Below are 17339 nucleotides of genomic sequence, written 5' to 3'. Positions count from 1 at the left end.
GGCCAGTAGTAAGTCATTTACCATTTTAACCAGCGGTGTGCTATGATGAGGCCTAAATCCTGACTGATACATTTCATGAATGTTATTCCTACATAGCCAGTGAGCAGTCTGACTGACCGAGGGGAGGGAAGTAGTTCGACTGACTTGAGAGATGCTTTGCCAAAGCAATGGTGCAAAAGAGAGATCTTTTATGTTATTACGAGAAGTGTAAATTTTTTTTTCATTCATTATGAAACTGTGGCGGGACAAATTAGACTGTGGCAGGCCACCACAGTCAAAGTGCTTAATGCAAACCACTGAGTTCTGGTCTCTTATGGTTTTCTTGCAACCAGGTCACATGCATTTTTTTTTGTTTACAAACACAAAGGGTTCTACAGGAAGGTTTTATTCTGAAATGTGTATGACATACATTATTTTAATTTAATCATGTGTGTATGTATCAATTTATATTTTATTCTGTTTATTTGCTTCTCTCTTTCAGTACCTGTATCAGCTGTCACTACTGTACAGGTGAAGTTTAATCAGGCTGCTGCTCTGCCCTGTGAACGGAAATGTTCTCGTGAGGCCAAATGGACTCTGTTCAGTAACCGAGATGATGCAGTGGCTCAGTGTAATCAGACATCCTGCTGGTCACTAAAGGAGGGATTTAAAATGTCCCATGATCAGTACCTGAAGGGAGATCTCACCCTCACCATCACTGCAGCTGATTACAGTAAGAGGGGTTTATACACGTGTGTGTGTGATGGCAGAGACATTAAAGATGTGCGTCTCAGCATCGAGAGTAAGTGTCTTTACCTGCTCTATAGCTTATACACTCTTACTGATTTAGGTTTAATGTGTTATATCACATTTACACCCAGTTAAGATGTGTTTTTTCTTCTCAGCCGTGACATCATCAGTTCAGATAACCACTGGTGAAGATCTGCAGCTGGATTTGCACATATCAGAGCGAGTGGAGGTGATCTATAAGGGTGAAGATTCAGCAGATAGTGAACAGATCTGCACTGTGGATAGAAGCTCACTACGCTGTACCGCTGAATACACACCGAGAACATCACTCACTAACACAGTTCTTACACTGAGAGGAGTAAAGCCACTTGATCGGGGAATTTACATCGTCCACGACACGGAGAATAATGAAGACCTTCATATTTATGCAGTCTCAGTGAGACGTAAGTGTTCAGTGTGATTGGTGTCAGTGTGGAAACTTCAACATTTAGCAGAATAAACTGAATTTTGGGAAACACTGAGTACAGTTTTATGTTTGCGACAGTGTGATAACGGCAAACAGTCTGATTTTGGCATCTGATGATGGCTTTAATTTAATATAAGATCACATGACCATTTAGCTACTAGTTAAACTCAGAAAATGTTTTAAATACCAAACAATAACTTATAAATATAAATCCATATAAATGTCAGATTATAGAAATATAATTAGCCTTCTGCGCTTCTCTCATTGTCTGGTGTTTGACTTCGTTTGCAGTGTATAGAACTGTGAACTCGCCACATGCTGTGTGATTATCATGTTTATGACACATCTAGTCTGATTTTTTTTTCATTAATATTCATTAATATTTTTGGAGGTAAATATGAAATTTGAGGAACCCAGTTCATCACGTAGCCCTCTGAATTCGCACTGTGTTTTTTTCACATACACGAAACATTGCAAGGGCTAATGGAGTTTCCTCAGTGTGTGTGTAGGATAAAGTCAATAAAGCTAACAGCGAGTGTGTGTGTGTGTGTCATAGGCGTTGCTGTACCGATTTGGGTGCTGCTGCTGCTTCTGGTTGTTGCAACGTATATGAAATACCAGTGCCTGTGGAAACGACATGGGTTCTGCCAAAGTTATGAAGTAAGTACCAGTGACGTGCAGCTCCGTGACATCAGAGATCACATGACTGTGTGCTGTAACCAGAATAAAATCCACAGCACATCACCCTGATTAGACGCCACTCAGTCACTGCATGCACACTTCCACAAAATAAATAGAATTATCACCTACAGTTTAACTTTCAGATGATTAATAGTTTAAAATGTTCTTCTGAACATTTAGGATTAAATAAAAGGAAATCCTCTAGAGTTTCTTTAAAGACTTTGAACTGAACAGTGGTGGATGAAGTACACCATTCCTGTTACTTCAGTAAAAGTACAAATACTCTGCTTAAATATTACTCCAGTAAAAGTAAAAGTACTCCTCTTAATTTTCTACTTGAGTAAAAGTACAAAAGTAAAAATACTGATCTATGAGAACTACATTTGAATCATTAAACATTATGTAGGTTCAGCAAATTTTCCTTTTAATTAAGAAAACCTACCATACACAATATCAGTAAGTGTGTGTGTTGTATATGCTTGAAAAAAAAAACTGCACTATCATGCTGGATGTTTATACAAAGCTGAACATTTCTTTTGTTCAACTTCAGTGGTAGTTGGTTTTCAAAGTTGTGTGAGTCCAGTCTTGCTCTCTGAGGAATGAAAATAAGTCTAGCTGTGCTAAACAGCCTCTCACAAGCAGCTGATTGTTTTTCATACTTGCAAAGAAATCTTCTTCATCAGAGGTGCTCACCTGGTGACTGGGATGTGGTTTCTTCTCCCAAATGGTCTCTGATGTAGTCCAGACCTTATATGGAAAGAAAAAAACTTGATTAACTTAATGTGAATGCAAATTACCATTTATTATTTTAAATTATTCTTATTAAAGATCTTGGTTTGGCAGAAATTACATTTGTAAAAAGCGGTATTCATTAAAAGATGCAAAAGTTTGAGGATATTTTCATCCTTAGTTCAGGATGTTTTGAGTATTGGATTAAGGATTGCAGCAGCAATCAACTCTGGTTCTGCAAGCATTTTACCAAAGCACCTCTGCAGTCCTTCCTAAAGGGCATCCACCAGAGGCCTGCAGTACCTGGAGGACGTTCGGATGTGGTCAAGCTTGGTAGTGATGATATTGAGAGTAGGCAGAAGCCATCCCATCTGTACATCAGTTTCAGACTGGAGAATGTTGATTGCTTGGGCAACTGTGCTCATGGTCTTGCAGTATTCATCCAGGAAGTCTATCTCCACAGGACTTAACCTATTACATATTTAAACATTCAGTTTGTAATTCTTGTTTTAAAAATGACTTACAGTCAGCAAAGAATAACATTATAGGAATACATATTACTGCTTTGCTTAAGGTGGCCCTCCATCCCCCTCATTTCATATCGTTCACAGCACATGTAAATGTAATTCCTTGTATGAGTTAATTAAAAATATATCTCATGCTATTTTTCATAGGTCATACTTCACTAGTGTTGTATAATGAAAAATATTCACTACAGAAATTTTGGAACTGTGTTTATTGTAACCATTGCAAAAGAAAGCACTTACATGGGAAGCTTGAGTGAAGTACAGACTGTTCTGATGGCCACTTCAACTTGTTCTTTAAGGATTCAAAGAATTCTCTCAACAGCCAGGAAGAAGGAATTCCATCTTGTTGTGTTTGGACTTCTATCATCTCTGCAGCTGTAGTAGAACAGCCACACTTGTTCCATAGTGCTTGGCGCTTTGATAATGTGGATCAGGACAGCTTCTTGTAAGAGTCATCTGAGTTTGCTTTTGTGGCATCTACTGTAGGTAGTTGGTAATGCAAACCATCATCCTCATCCAAAACAGTTCCATCATCATCATGTCCACACCATCTCCTTCGTCTTCCTCATCACTCACCCCAATATGCATGGCACTGTTTTCAGCTTCATCTGTTGCACAGTTTCTCTTGTCATCTTACTCTCCATACATGTCAAATGCCTTAACAAAATTTGAGCCACTGTGGTACTTCAAACAATCTTGTCTCTTAAGTCTGAATGCATCCCATTCAATGAACAAGCCAAAGGTATGGAAGCCTTTTAGCTGTTTCCAAACTAGTGCTACAGAGAGTCTGTCCAGAGTGTTGGGATCAAGCCAATGGCCAGTGACCCCAAGAAAGCTTCTTCTTCTTGCATTCCAACAGTCTGTTCTAGCTATAAAAAGTACTCCTTTCATCACTTCTCTAAGATGTCTCTTCATGTCAAGTGCAGCCTCATCTGTCTTATGTCCTAATGTTGTTCTTGACATGAGAGTGGAGTTAGGTTGAAGGTCATGTAAGAGGGTTTGGATCCCTGGTTGACAATACTAAATGACTGGAGACTCTGGATCACAAAGTTTAACACTGAATGATCAATGGTCCTCTGACTGACAACCTTGGTGTCTCCTAACCTGAGCTGTTTGAGTGTGGTGGAGGGGATCTCTTTCTGCTCTGTTTTTCTTTTTCGAGCAGATGCAAGGTCAGTATACCTTTTCAGATGGCTACCATGCTTTCTCTACAAATAATAAAGAAGTTTTATATATACCGATCAGCTCTGACCTATAAAGATATGGACACCACAAGACTTCTGAAGGTGTGCTGTGGTATCTGTGGCACCAAGTCATTAGCAGCAGATCCTTTAAATACTGTAAGTTGCGAGGTCGAGCCTCCATGAATCAGACTTGTTTGTGCAGCTCATCCCACAGGTGCTTAATCGGATTGAGATCTGGGGAATTTGGAGGCCAAGTCAACACCTTGAACTCTTTGTCATGTTCCTGAAACCAGTGTGGCAGGGCACATTATCCTGCTGAAAGAGGCCACTGCCATTAGGGAATACCTTTGCCATGAAGGAGTGTACTTGGTCTGCAATAATGTTTAGGTAAGTGGTACATGTCAAAGTGACATCCACATGAAGGCCAGGACCCGAGGTTTCCCAGCAGAACATTGCCCAGAGCATCACACTGCCTCTACCAGCTTACCTTCTTCCCATAGTGCATCCTGGTGCCATCTCTTCTCCAGGTAAGCGACACACACGCACCCGGCCATCCACATGATGTAAAAGAAAAGGTGATTCATCAGACCAGGCCACCTTCTTCCATTGCTCCGTGGTCCAGTTCTGATGCTCACATGTCCATTGTAGGAGGTTTTGGCAGTGGACAGGGTCAGCATGGGCTCTCTGACTGCTCTGCAGCTACGCAGCTCCATACGCAGCAAGCTGCACTGTGTGTTCTGACTCCTTTCTGTCAGAGCAGCTTTAACTTTTCAGCAGTTTGTGCTACAGTAGCTCTTCTGTGGGATCGGACCAGACGGGCCTTCACTCTCCACACGCATCAGTGAGCCTTGGGTGTCCATGACCCTGTCGCCGGTTCACCGGTTGTCCTTCCTTGGACCACTTTTGGTGGGTACTAACCACTGCATACCGGGAACACCCCAAAAGACCTGCTGTTTTGGAGATGCTCTGACCCAGTCGTCTAGACATCACAGTATGGCCGTTGTCAAAGTCACTCAGATCTTTACACTTGCCCATTTTTCCTGCTTCCAACACATCAACTTCGAGAACTGACTGGTCACTTGCTGCCTAATATATCCCTCACCTTTACAGGTGCCACTGTAACGAGATTATCAATGTTATTCACGTCATATATCTTTAAATATTATTCTTCTTTTACTTAATATATAAAATTTTCATTTTGTATTTTTACAGAATAATAATCTAGGTGAGATATCGAGTGTATATGTCTAAAACAAGGAATATGGGAGACCCAGGCTAACTGTCACATGGGGAGGTTGTCACAAGGTCGATATCTCAGTACCCATAAACTTTTGAATAATAAGACAAATTACACAAATGCTTGTTTTCTCTAGCAGTGTTTTTGCATGTTACACCAATATTATAAAACCATATACATTCATATTATAATTAAAACTTTAACCCAAAGGTTGAACTGTGTTTTCATGACAAGGGTATTTTTCATAAATGTCAGGTTGGGGCATGTTGTGGCATGTCTTTTAAATCTTGTTATAATTAATTATAGTATCTGTTGCACAAAACAATGGTTTTATTTTTGAATTCTACCATTTAGTACATTTTTGTTGGACTTTTCATTATTTAAATTTCACTATAATATGCTATTTAATTGCAACGTGACATACAGTGCTTTTAAATTAATACTTTCTATAGGATCCTATACAATGAAATATTTGTTCAAATCTGGTTTATTGGTTTTAAATTAGATTAGTCAGTACCAAAGGCAAAATTGGAACTATTCTAACAAAATAATTTAAGATCATGGTGCAAAAATGAGTACACCCCAATGAATGTGTTAGGAGAAAACATAAAATAAAATTGTAATTAACAGGAATTCACCAGCAGATGAGTCTAATCAATCATCACACAGGTGGCCACAGGATAATTTACAATTAAGAGTGGTATTTAAGAGAGAAAATCCACTCACATATAATGCTGACAAAATGGCACCACATGGAAAAGAAATCTCACAAGACCTGAGAAAGAAAATAATTTCTTTGCACAAAAAAGGTCAAAGTTATAAGGAAATTAGTAAAGCATTGCTAATAAGTTTGAATACTGTTGCAAAAGTGATCCAAAAATTCAAAAAGGATGGACTTGTGGGAAGCTCGCTGAGACCTCCAGGCCATCCACGGAAGTTAACACCTCGTCAAGAGCGTTTTGTGATGAGAGAGGTTGAAGAAAATCGCCATGCAAGTTCAGCACCGTTGACTAAATCATTAGAAAGTCAAACTGGGGTGAGTGTTTCCCGCGACACCATACGACGTACACTGCAGAGGAGTGGCATGCATGGTTTTCGTCCACGAAGGAAGCCACTGCTGAAGCCCATGCACAAAAAAAGCCCGTCTAGAATTTGACAAAGGCAAAGACTATTGGGACTCTACTTTGGACTGATGAGACAAAGATTAATGTTTTTGGCTCTGATGGGTTCCAAACTGTATGGCGTTGCAAGGGTGAGGAGTACAATGAAAAATGCACAGTTACCAACAGTAAAGCATGGTAAAGCTTGTGTGGGGTTGCATGAGTGCTGCAGGTCTCAGGGAGTTGCATTTCATAGATGGCGTCATGAATGCACAGGTGTACTGTGAAATAATGAAAGAGAAGATGCCCTAGGTCACCGGGCACTCTTTCAACACGATAATGACCCAAAACATACAACTAAGGTCACTGGTTCATTTCTGTGGAAAAACATGGTAAAAGTGATTCAGTGGCCAAGCATGTCACCAGACCTCAACCCAGTAGAACACTTATGGGGAGAAAAGACAAGTTGAACATCATTCTCCATCCAGCATCCAGGATCTAAAAGAGTTCATTCTTCAAGAACGGAGAAAGATAGATGTAGCTGTATGTCATCAACTCGTTCATTCAATGTTTAGAAGAATTGGTGCTGTTCTTAAAAATCAAGGAGGCCATACAAAATATTCGATTTAGTTGAATTTGTTGTAGGGTGTAATCCTTTTTGCAACACCTAATTTAAATTAAATGTATTATTTTTCTTATCCTAAAGATGTTAGGTGACCATAGTCTTATGTTAATAAAATAAAAAACTGTTTTGTAAAAATGCAGCAAATTGGTCTCATATTCACTGAGAAATGGATAAAAATCTTAATTTTCAAAGTGGGTGTACTCATTTATGCTGAGCACTGTATAGTGTGATAACGTCCCATCATGCGGTGGAAATGTACAATATAGGTTTTTTTTTAAATTGCCTTTCAAAAATGAACATACCCTGAGCAATGTTCACTGAAGTACTCAGTGTCACAACTAACCCTGTTCTCCCATATAAGCAAACTACTAAGCACCTCGTAACAGGTGAAGACGTGTTATGAATTAAATAATATTAAAAATGGCTTACCTCAACATGTTTTCTTAAGTTTGACAGTGAGTTCTTGAAGGCCGATTTGGTGTGGTGACTAGGTAGGCACAGAAGACATTTGAAAATGACACTATCGTTTTTGGTTTCCAGTGCTTCAAAAAATTCTTTTAGATAAGGCCAAGGGTGATCGACTCCTGCCATCTTTGGCACTCAAATACGGTACTGCGGAGAAATCTAGCCAGTAACCCTTACTCTGCGGAAACTCTCACGAGAACCGTGGGGTCAGGGTTGTGGTCTTGGGACAGGTTATCATTTAACGCAATTTATATATTCACTTCAAAGTAGCGAGGAACGGCATGTTGTTCTGAAATGTAGTGGAGTAAAAAGTAAGATATTATGCATTAAAATGTAGTTAAGAAAAAGCAAAAGTTTCCCAAACTGATATATTCTGAATACTGTGATAAAGTACAGATACTTGAAAAAACACAGTAATGGAGTAAAAATACTTCGTGACTGTCCACCGCTGGAACTGAATTCATCTTAATTTTATTCATCAGCCTTTGAGGAGCCTTTGAGTTTAGTTTTTGAAGTTGGTGATTAGTATTTAATAATGTGCACTCTAATGATTGTGTGTATTTTAACTTTATTAACTTGTACAGAGGAGCAGCAGTGGAGCAGGAAGACATCAGTGCTCATATGGCACCATAGCAGTGAATAACCTACCAGAGAACCAAAGGATGTTGAAGCAGGGGGAGAACCGAGGTGAAGCATAAAAATGGAGTAACAGAGGAAAGAGACTTATAACTATTTTTTTTTAAAGTGAAGGATCGTCACACCAAATATTGACTTTGTTTCATTTATTACTGTTTACCGCTCTTTATAGTATTTTTTTAATGTAGAAACATTTAGTTTCATTATTTTTGAAGGCATCTTTACTCTACAGCATTTCTTTGCATGCGCCTAAGACTTTTGCACAGAACTGTATATGAAGAGGGGGCATACCTAATATACAGGCCATAACATGAAATTTATGGTGGAAAGACACTACAACACATTACCCCTGGTGGTGGATGTTGTTATTGTTCATTCAGCTGCTCCCGTTAGGGGTCGCCACAGCGGATAACCTTTCCATTGTCCGCATATTGATTTGGAACAGGTTTTACTCCAGATGCTCTTCCTGACACAGCCCACCCCATCTATCTGTGCTTGGGACTGGCACTGAGAGTGTATCAGCCTGTGCACCCCCAGTGGCTGTGGTTGGCGCCTAGCATGGGGCTCAAACCCACAATCCTGAGATCAAGAATCCCATGTGCTACCAACTGAGCTAGCCAGACACCAACACATTATCCCTGGTACCACTGAAAATATGCTGCCAAACTGTGTCACTGTGTTTATGATGAGAGATGCTTTCATACAGCATGATTCTGGAGCAAGGAGAGAGCTGAAATCAAATGGGAGCGCAGGAATAGATTTCCCGTTGTGCTTCACAACAAAAAAAGTATACGACCTGAGTATAGAATCTGTTTTTTCTAGAGTTATTTTTTAACATTTGATTAGACATCTGATCACACCCTGCACTGACATCCTCACTGACCTGAATACCAGCTGATCTTTTGTTTTGGCTCTAGAGCTGTGTTTTGACTCTGTATGGTGACACATTTTTTTTTAAAAGAGGAAGAGCCACGGCATTTTGAAATGCACGACTGATGTAAACAGCAAACCAGAACGATGGTTGGAAATGGAATAGTCTTGGGGAAGACACTCTGTACGTCACTCTGTATAAGGGCATCTGCCAAACACTAAAACTGTAAACGTAAGCTACACAGACAAAAACACAATAATGAATAATGTTTACTGCTAACAAGCTGCTGGGGGCGAGAAATATATGTTCTGGAGAATATTTTATTGGATGATCACAAGACTAGTACAGGGTAGGTTCTCCCAGAAGTGAAGAGCTATAAAATTAAAAGAAGGGAGAGAAGGGAATAACATTTCCAATGCTGTTTTTAAATATTCTGCATTGTAGTTGTCCATAGAACAATCGTAAAGGTACAAAAAGCTCTGAAACACTAATTTTGGTTTTACACACTTCTGTTTTTTCACACTGATGTCACTTTACTCACTGTTCTTATTGGAACACAGCCGGCTGACTGAAGCTGCTGCATCCGGCACCAATAATTGATTACACTATTATAGTTGGTAGGTCAATAGATATTATTTTCTCCCTCTACTTGGGGTGTAGTCGTGCAAAAGGCGGAGCTAAGGTCAGATAACTGTTTCTCAGGAACTGTAAGTCTGATTGAGCTAAAATTTGGTACAGTGCATCTCTGTGTTAATCTGTAAGCGGATTTTTGATGACTTAATTACTTAAAAAACATGGCTGCCATGGTGGCCAGTCAGCTTTCAGCAGATATTTGGCAGGGTTAACAATGAGCAAGAGATTAACAATCTTCATGATAGTTGAATGGTAGGTTCTGATGCAGGCTCACTCACTTGGGAAGCGCTATTCATCTTTGTGCACACAAAAACAAGCATATCTCTTGGAAAATCACACATTGGGGGGTGAACTGGGAGATGAAAGTCAGAATGGTTTAACTGGAAGTGATTGGAAGAGATGTGTTTATAAACACAGGACACTAAGTGTGTAATACTGTAACACTGATGTCTTTCCAATCTAACGATGTGTCTGATGAGTGACAGCAGGGAACTTTTCACTAATTACAGTATTATATTGTGAGCAAGTGGACAGCTTTAGATCACGCTGCCTACAATGATCAAGGAGACTTGTTCACAGTTAGCTTTTACTTGCATGGCTTGTTTTTATGTACAATATAAATTCTATGTTTTGTGTTTGTTACAGAAGACATTTTGTACATGGATAATAAAATTTGTATTTTATATTACATTCGTGTTCATATTTTATTTTGTAATACAGATAAATGTAATGTGAAACTTGTTTTGAACAAACTGTGGATCTGACAGATTTTCTCCGAGACAGTGAGGACGTGTGGTTATGAGGAAGTGTTGGATATGAAACCTGGTGGATGTGTCTCTGATCTAGAAACTGGAGTGTGTGTGTGTGTGTGTACAGGGTTTTACAGTAACTACCAAGCCCTTGGGAGAGAAAAGCTCCTGCTACTCTTATTTTTAGTTAAGATGTAGAAACTAGAAAAGTTTACGTACACACTTTTTTCTCCTACATTAGGAAGAAAGAAAGTTATAATAAAAGTAAAGTAAAGAAAGTAATAATAAAGTGTGTGTATTTGTGTGTAAAGCTTTCTTGTGTGTGCATCTTAACTAAAGCAGGTGAGCAGGAGGTTTTATCCACCAGAGTACTCGGTGGTAAAATACTGAGTAAGACCCTTAACCCTCTGTTAAAATTACTGTGCTGTAAATATACAGTGATTTCTTTTTATATGGCAGTTTGCAAAGTTTTTCTGCTGTGTATAAAATATGATTTTCTCTTAAATCTGAGGTAATTAATAATATCAGGAAACTGAGCCAATGAGCTAATCTGAGGGAAAATCTGAGGTAACTGAAATCTGAGATGTTTAGTTTAGTTTATTCATTTATAAAGCACATTTAAAAACAACTGGAGTTGAAACCAAAGTGCTGTACAAGTAGTATAAAACAGATCTATACACAAAAATCATTTAACAATACAAAATAGATGTGCTAACTGAGCTAATCTGAGGTAAACTCTGTGATAACTGAAATCTGAGATGTGCTAACTGAGCTAATCTGAGGTAAACTCTGAGGTAACTGAAATCTGAGATGTGCTAACTGAGCTAATCTGAGGTAAACTCTGAGGTAACTGAAATCTGAGATGTGCTAACTGAGCTAATCTGAGGTAAACTCTGAGGTAACTGAAATCTGAGATGTGCTAACTGAGCTAATCTGAGGTAAACTCTGAGGTAACAGCTAATAGTGTAAAGGGAAACCTGAGGTAAACTGAGCTAACCATCAGTCTGAGAGTTAATTACAGATTCCGTGTCGTTATCCGGGTATTCTGTATAAAGCTAAAGACAAACATGTAACTTTTTGAAACTGAAACTAATTCTGGTTTGTAAAATCAGATAAAATCACAACAAACACTAACATCACTGCTGCTACAGTAACGCTAGCTTGCTGATTAGCGAAGATTAGCGAAGATTAGCCACACGCTAACGCTAGCGAGGCTGGAGCAGGTGTTTATGGGATATGTAGTTTTTACACCGTGACCGAACTACAATCAGCGAACAGAAAATACAAGTTAAAACGTTTAAAACACACACATTTAAAATTTTGAATATAACATAACACATGTTAAAGTCAAACAGGGAATAAATAACAAGAATCGAATAACTGAGGAAAAAATGACTGAAATGAGTGGACAAGTTCACTTCCGGTATCGGTGTGACGTCACAGCCCGTGATCTCGGCTCTTATTATTATTCTGTGGTCCATGAGCATCACAATCCGCTGCTTGTCCCGTCTCTCTGCTCCCGCAGCCATCCTGCAATAATAATAAATAATAATAAAATAATTAAGTAGTAATAAATAATAAACAATAATGATAATGAAGGTGGATTTTGAGGAGTGTCTGAAAGACTCGCCCCGTTTCCGGTAGGTGTAAATGCCTGTCCGCGCGCACACTGCGGCTTATTCTCATCCTTCTCTTATTTACACTGTCATCTAATAATAGAATAATATAGCGTTCAGTATAAACACAGTACAGTGTAATACAATATATATCTCTCTGACCCTCTGTTCCTGCCTGTTAGGCATAATTCAGATGATTATTTTGTTATGCAGAGATTTTATATTTTGTTATAAAATGGCCTTTGTTGCCTTGCATCATGGGTAAATAGGACAGTTTTGTTATTTAATGAAAAATAAAATGTATTTGATTTGGTTTCTGGTGGTTAGTTATTGTGTTTTGTTTTTCCCACAATGTAAAAGGTTCTGTAATGGTTTAACAGGTGAGCTGTGACTGATTATTAACACAGTTAATGGAGTTCTAATGGGATTTAATGGTGTCCTGCAGGAGACTGGTGGAGTCTGATGGTGCTGTGGGTTGACAGTGGGTCAGTTTGCTTAATATTCATATTTTGTGCTGATTCTGCCCTTCAGATGAAAGAAAACAGGAAGGTGCGGATGTTTAGCGCTGGCCTGTATCAGGATGGAAATGTCTGTAACTGAATTAGAACATCAGCAGATACTGAAAGGGGAAATCAAGTGGGGTTTTATTGTGATTACTCCAGCTTTGTAAAGTGCAGATGTGCAGAAGTATTGAGTCTTACTGGGTTAGATGTTTGAACAGGTAAGAGTTGGGAGGCAGCAGGGTGTTGAATAATCTGACTGTCTCTGTTGTGGAGTCTGCTGGTGGTGGCATGGATGCTCCTGTACTTTCTCTCAGGTGGCAGGAGGGTGTAGAGTCCATGAGAGGGGTGAGATGGATCAGAGGAGTGTGAGAGGGGTTAGATGGGTGTGAGGGGTGACGGGGGGTGAGATGGGGGTGAGGGGGGTGAGATGGGGGTGTGAGGGGTGAGAGGGGGTGAGAGGGGGTCGTCCGCAGCACTGGTGGCTTTGCGGATGCAGCGGTTGTTGTAAGAGACATCGATGGTGGTTAGAGAGACTCTGATGAGCTTCTCAGTTGTTCTCACTCTCCGCTGTAGGTCTTGCGGCCGGACTCTGTGCGGTTCCTGTACCACGCGGTGAGGCAGCTGGTCAGGACGCTCTCTATCATCCCTCCGTAGAAGGTGGTGAGGATGGGAGGGGGGAGTTTGGCTCTCTTCAGCCTCCACAGAAATGCTAAATAGAGACCAAATGTGCAATTTCTTTTATTATTCTATTTTCTTGTTTTGTTATTTTATTAGCATGCGTCACTATGACAGTGTTACAGTGTGTACTCTATACACTGATGTATTAATGTACGAAATGTAGACAGACAGAGAGAAAAGAAACTGTCACTGGTGACCTTTAAGTATCTCAATTTACAAAACGCTTTTGGTTTATTTTTAAAAATCCTCTGTTATTAAGTATTTTAAGTGCGGCTGAAGGATGAGGTAAAGCCTGCTGATCAGTATCGTAAAATAGATTTATTTACTGTTATGTCTTGGCCATGGAAATTCCTCATTTCTGATTGGTTGGTAGCTTTGTGTTAATTTCTGTATCTCCAAAATGCAATCACATTGATAACTCAGTGCAGCTGTGTAGGCATGTGGGAATGTAATCACCGCAGCCATAATATAAACAGTTTAGACTACTGACACACTTTGGTGGTGGTGGTGATGGTGGTGATGATGATGATGGTGGTGATGATGATGATGATGGTGGTGATGATGATGGTGGTGGTGATGATTATGATAGTGGTGATGGTGGTGGTGATGGTGATGAAGTTGGTGGTGATGATGATGGTGGTGATGATGATGGTGGTGGTGATGATTATGATAGTGGTGATGGTGGTGGTGATGGTGATAAAGTTGGTGGTAATGATGATGGTGATGGTGGTGATGATGACGATGATGATGTTGTGCAGGGCTGCTGTAGAAGACGTAGAGGGGGATGTCGGAGAGCTGGAGTCCAAACTTGACAAGGTGAGTGTTGATTTTAAATGATACTTTTTTCTGTATCAGTAATTGTTTAACTGTTATCATCATTTATGTTTAATCTGTATGAGTTCTCATTGCTGAACGTTTTATTCGTAATTAAACCTCAGCAGTTTCTCTTTCAGGATTTAAGTTCTTTGTGCATTATCACTAGCTTCTTCGCTTAGATATGAACACAACCCATGTAGCTCCTCAACTTTGAACAACATGATGAACTGAAGAGTTTTTCAGAATCAGTGACTTAAGTCCAAAAGTTATGTCAGTATTTATGTGGGGAAAGTTGCTGGTATTCAAAGTGGATTTTCTGAGCTCAGATAATTAAATTGTCTGTGTGTAGTTCACACCTCCGAGATTACCTGTTTTTTTCTCAGGTAGAATCTTCAGAGAAAGAGTTTTTCAATAGCGTCTAGACCAGTGACTGTATATAAAGGTGGACGTCGTAACAGGGATTCAGAAGAGAAGCCTAAATGTGTCTGAGGCCCTCTAGTGGCTGGCTGCAGTACAGTTTTTAACCCCGTCCATTCCCATGTTACTGAATAGGACTCAGAGTAAAACCTTTTATTAAGTTACATCTCCACAAATTATTTTCAGGAATAGTGTTCTGCTGTTTTTATAAGTTCAGCTGACCATGATCTCTCCCCCAATATTTATTATTACGATAAATGAGTTTTATAGGAGTTATTTTTTGATAAATAAAAGGGCGTGGTTAACGAGGTGAATGAACTAATGGCATAAAAATTAAGGCAGCTAACACTCGCTCCATTTCATAATAATTTATTGACTGTATGACTTTAGCTAACACTAGAAGTAGTTTATTTAGGTTAGCCAGTCTCTCCTTTCTTCTCCACTCAGATGAGTAACTCACTGCTGATATCAGAGCTGGAGGAACATCATGGAGAGCAGAGATACTTTCCTCAGAAAACAGTTTGTGTTGAGTGTAAATGTTGACTGCTGTTTATATTTTCAGTTAGCACGTTACATTAGCTATTTATACTTACATTACTTTGATGAAATGATGGATAATGTCAGCTAGTTGGTGAATAGTAGCTCAGTCAGTCATGACTCAACCCTCACTGTCTCGACTCATGACTCTTATACCATCTCTCACAACATCTTTTCCTGATAACGGTAAAATCAATACACCTGCGAATATTATACCACTACAGTTAAGCATTTTACATATTAATTAATATCGCTGTACTCATAGTCATGAGGTCATAAGATAGTAAATCAATTTCATGAAATCTGTAGTTATGTCTGTGTGTGTGATTTTGCAATATATTGTCTAACCTATTATTACATATAAACAATTGAAGCAACAGTTCAGTGGTTCAGGTGTGTTTGATATTGTGTGTGTGTGTGTGTGTATGTGTGTGTGTGTGTTACAGTTAGTTAAGCTGAGTATCGGGATGATCGACGCCGGTCGAGTTTACAGTCACGCCAACAGACAGTTCATTAACGGGATCCGAGATTTAGCGCTGCAGTCCAGCAGAGACGACGTCATCGGGGTAAGAACCACGGTACAATACACACAGCGCCCCCTGGTGTCTCATTCCCAGTGAAAGTGTGTGCTGTCAGAGCATGTTAATATTCATCAGGAACTTTACACACCTCAAACGATTCTCATGCATATTTACACACTCTGAATTCTTATATTAGTTCGCTAACTCACCAGTATGCTAACTTGTATGCTAATTAACTAGCAGGCTAACATGCTAGAAGATCATCAGCATCATGTACAAGTGGATGCTTCAGAGGAATAAAACACAATCTGTATAAATCAGTATAAATGATTGAACTTTGGCTTCCACAGCCACAGCATTAACACTGATTTATTTCCAGTCTGTGCACAACGTCGTTAATGTTTGATGACCTCTGTTTCTTCTCCTCAGTCCAGTTTAGCTGCTTTTGCTGAGACGCTACAGGAGATGAACAACTACCACACAGTGAGTGTGTTTGTCCATTACCCTTCCTTAACCCCAGTGCTGTGTGTGTTATGGGAGTACTGTCACGGAACACACTGCTCTTTATTTTCCTCGTAGATCTTATTTGACCAGGCACAGCGATCTGTCAGATCTCAGCTACAGACCTTCGTAAAAGAGTGAGTGGTGTTGTTTTATCAGTCGCCTGATTGCCTGAGAAGAGTGTGAGAGTTTGAGCTCAATGTCATGTGGATGTTTTTCCATGTCAGGGATCTGAGGAAGTTTAAGGAGGTGAAGAAACAGTTTGATAAAGCGAGTGAGGAGAAGGAAGTGGCGTTGGTAAAAAACGCTCAGGTTCCCCGGAACAAGCCGCACGAAGTGGACGAGGCCACCAACATCCTCACCACGACCCGGAAGTGCTTCCGCCACATCGCCCTCGACTACGTACTGCAGGTCAGTGAGGTCAAGCGAGGTCACACAGGGTCATACAAAGTCACATGGGGTCATATCAACAAAACCATCTTGTGTGTTTCAGATCAACGTTCTTCAGTCCAAGAAAAGACTGGAGATTCTCAAATCGGTATGAATTAAGTCTTAAATAAACAGATTAATGTAACAATACATTATTTACTAGGTCTGTGATTTAAAATGATCTGGGACATTATTGTGATTTGAGTTAAAAGTGTGTCTGTGTCCTGTTTTATTTTTCAGATGCTGTCGTTCATGAACTCCAATCTGAGCTTCTTCCAGCAGGGATACACACTGTTCAGCGATCTACAGCCACTGATGAAGCAGCTCGGGGGACAGGTATACACATACACACACACACACACACATACACACACACACACACACACACACTCACACACACACAGGTATTGTGCGTACCATCATCTCAGAAGCTTGTCAGTGTCACCCGGAAGAGGATGGGTCCATTCTGAGGAGGAAGACATCAGTACTGATACTGGTATTGAGTCAGAGTCCAATACTCTGCTCATTTACTCGTCTGATACCGTCGTCTGATATCATCTGATAGAAGGTGATACGACGTGACGTAATCCTAGTGTAAGTTGTTGTGCTGAAGAACAGCTGACAGGAAGTGACAGAGATTCCACAGTTAATGATTGTAGCTACTCAGTGGAGGGCGTGAGGAATGTAGG

The 17339-nt window shown here is 39.8% G+C and overlaps 2 protein-coding genes across 2 annotated transcripts in view; both read left to right on the top strand.

Annotated features, from left to right (window-relative positions):
* Nucleotides 1-463: 463 nt before the first annotated feature.
* On the top strand, nucleotides 464-10573 carry LOC113525281 (uncharacterized). Its single transcript, XM_053233034.1, has 4 exons — nucleotides 464-781; nucleotides 885-1172; nucleotides 1752-1855; nucleotides 8328-10573. The coding sequence occupies exons 1-4, from the start codon at nucleotides 652-654 to the stop codon at nucleotides 8439-8441; spliced, it is 636 nt and encodes a 211-aa protein (XP_053089009.1). The 5' UTR covers nucleotides 464-651; the 3' UTR covers nucleotides 8442-10573.
* A 1078-nt stretch (nucleotides 10574-11651) lies between these two features.
* acap2a (ArfGAP with coiled-coil, ankyrin repeat and PH domains 2a) overlaps nucleotides 11652-17339 on the top strand; it is a 24239-nt gene continuing 18551 nt past the window's right edge. Inside the window, exons 1-8 of the mRNA XM_053233155.1 lie at nucleotides 11652-12272; nucleotides 14188-14245; nucleotides 15646-15765; nucleotides 16150-16203; nucleotides 16300-16358; nucleotides 16449-16632; nucleotides 16715-16759; nucleotides 16891-16986. Of these exons, the coding sequence (XP_053089130.1) occupies nucleotides 12220-12272; nucleotides 14188-14245; nucleotides 15646-15765; nucleotides 16150-16203; nucleotides 16300-16358; nucleotides 16449-16632; nucleotides 16715-16759; nucleotides 16891-16986 (669 nt within the window). The 5' untranslated portion in view covers nucleotides 11652-12219. The remainder of the gene's footprint in view (nucleotides 12273-14187; nucleotides 14246-15645; nucleotides 15766-16149; nucleotides 16204-16299; nucleotides 16359-16448; nucleotides 16633-16714; nucleotides 16760-16890; nucleotides 16987-17339) is intronic.

The sequence above is a fragment of the Pangasianodon hypophthalmus genome, chromosome 4 (assembly GCF_027358585.1).
Source record: "Pangasianodon hypophthalmus isolate fPanHyp1 chromosome 4, fPanHyp1.pri, whole genome shotgun sequence".
NCBI lineage: Eukaryota > Metazoa > Chordata > Actinopteri > Siluriformes > Pangasiidae > Pangasianodon > Pangasianodon hypophthalmus.
This window is presented reverse-complemented; position numbering and strand designations above follow the sequence as displayed.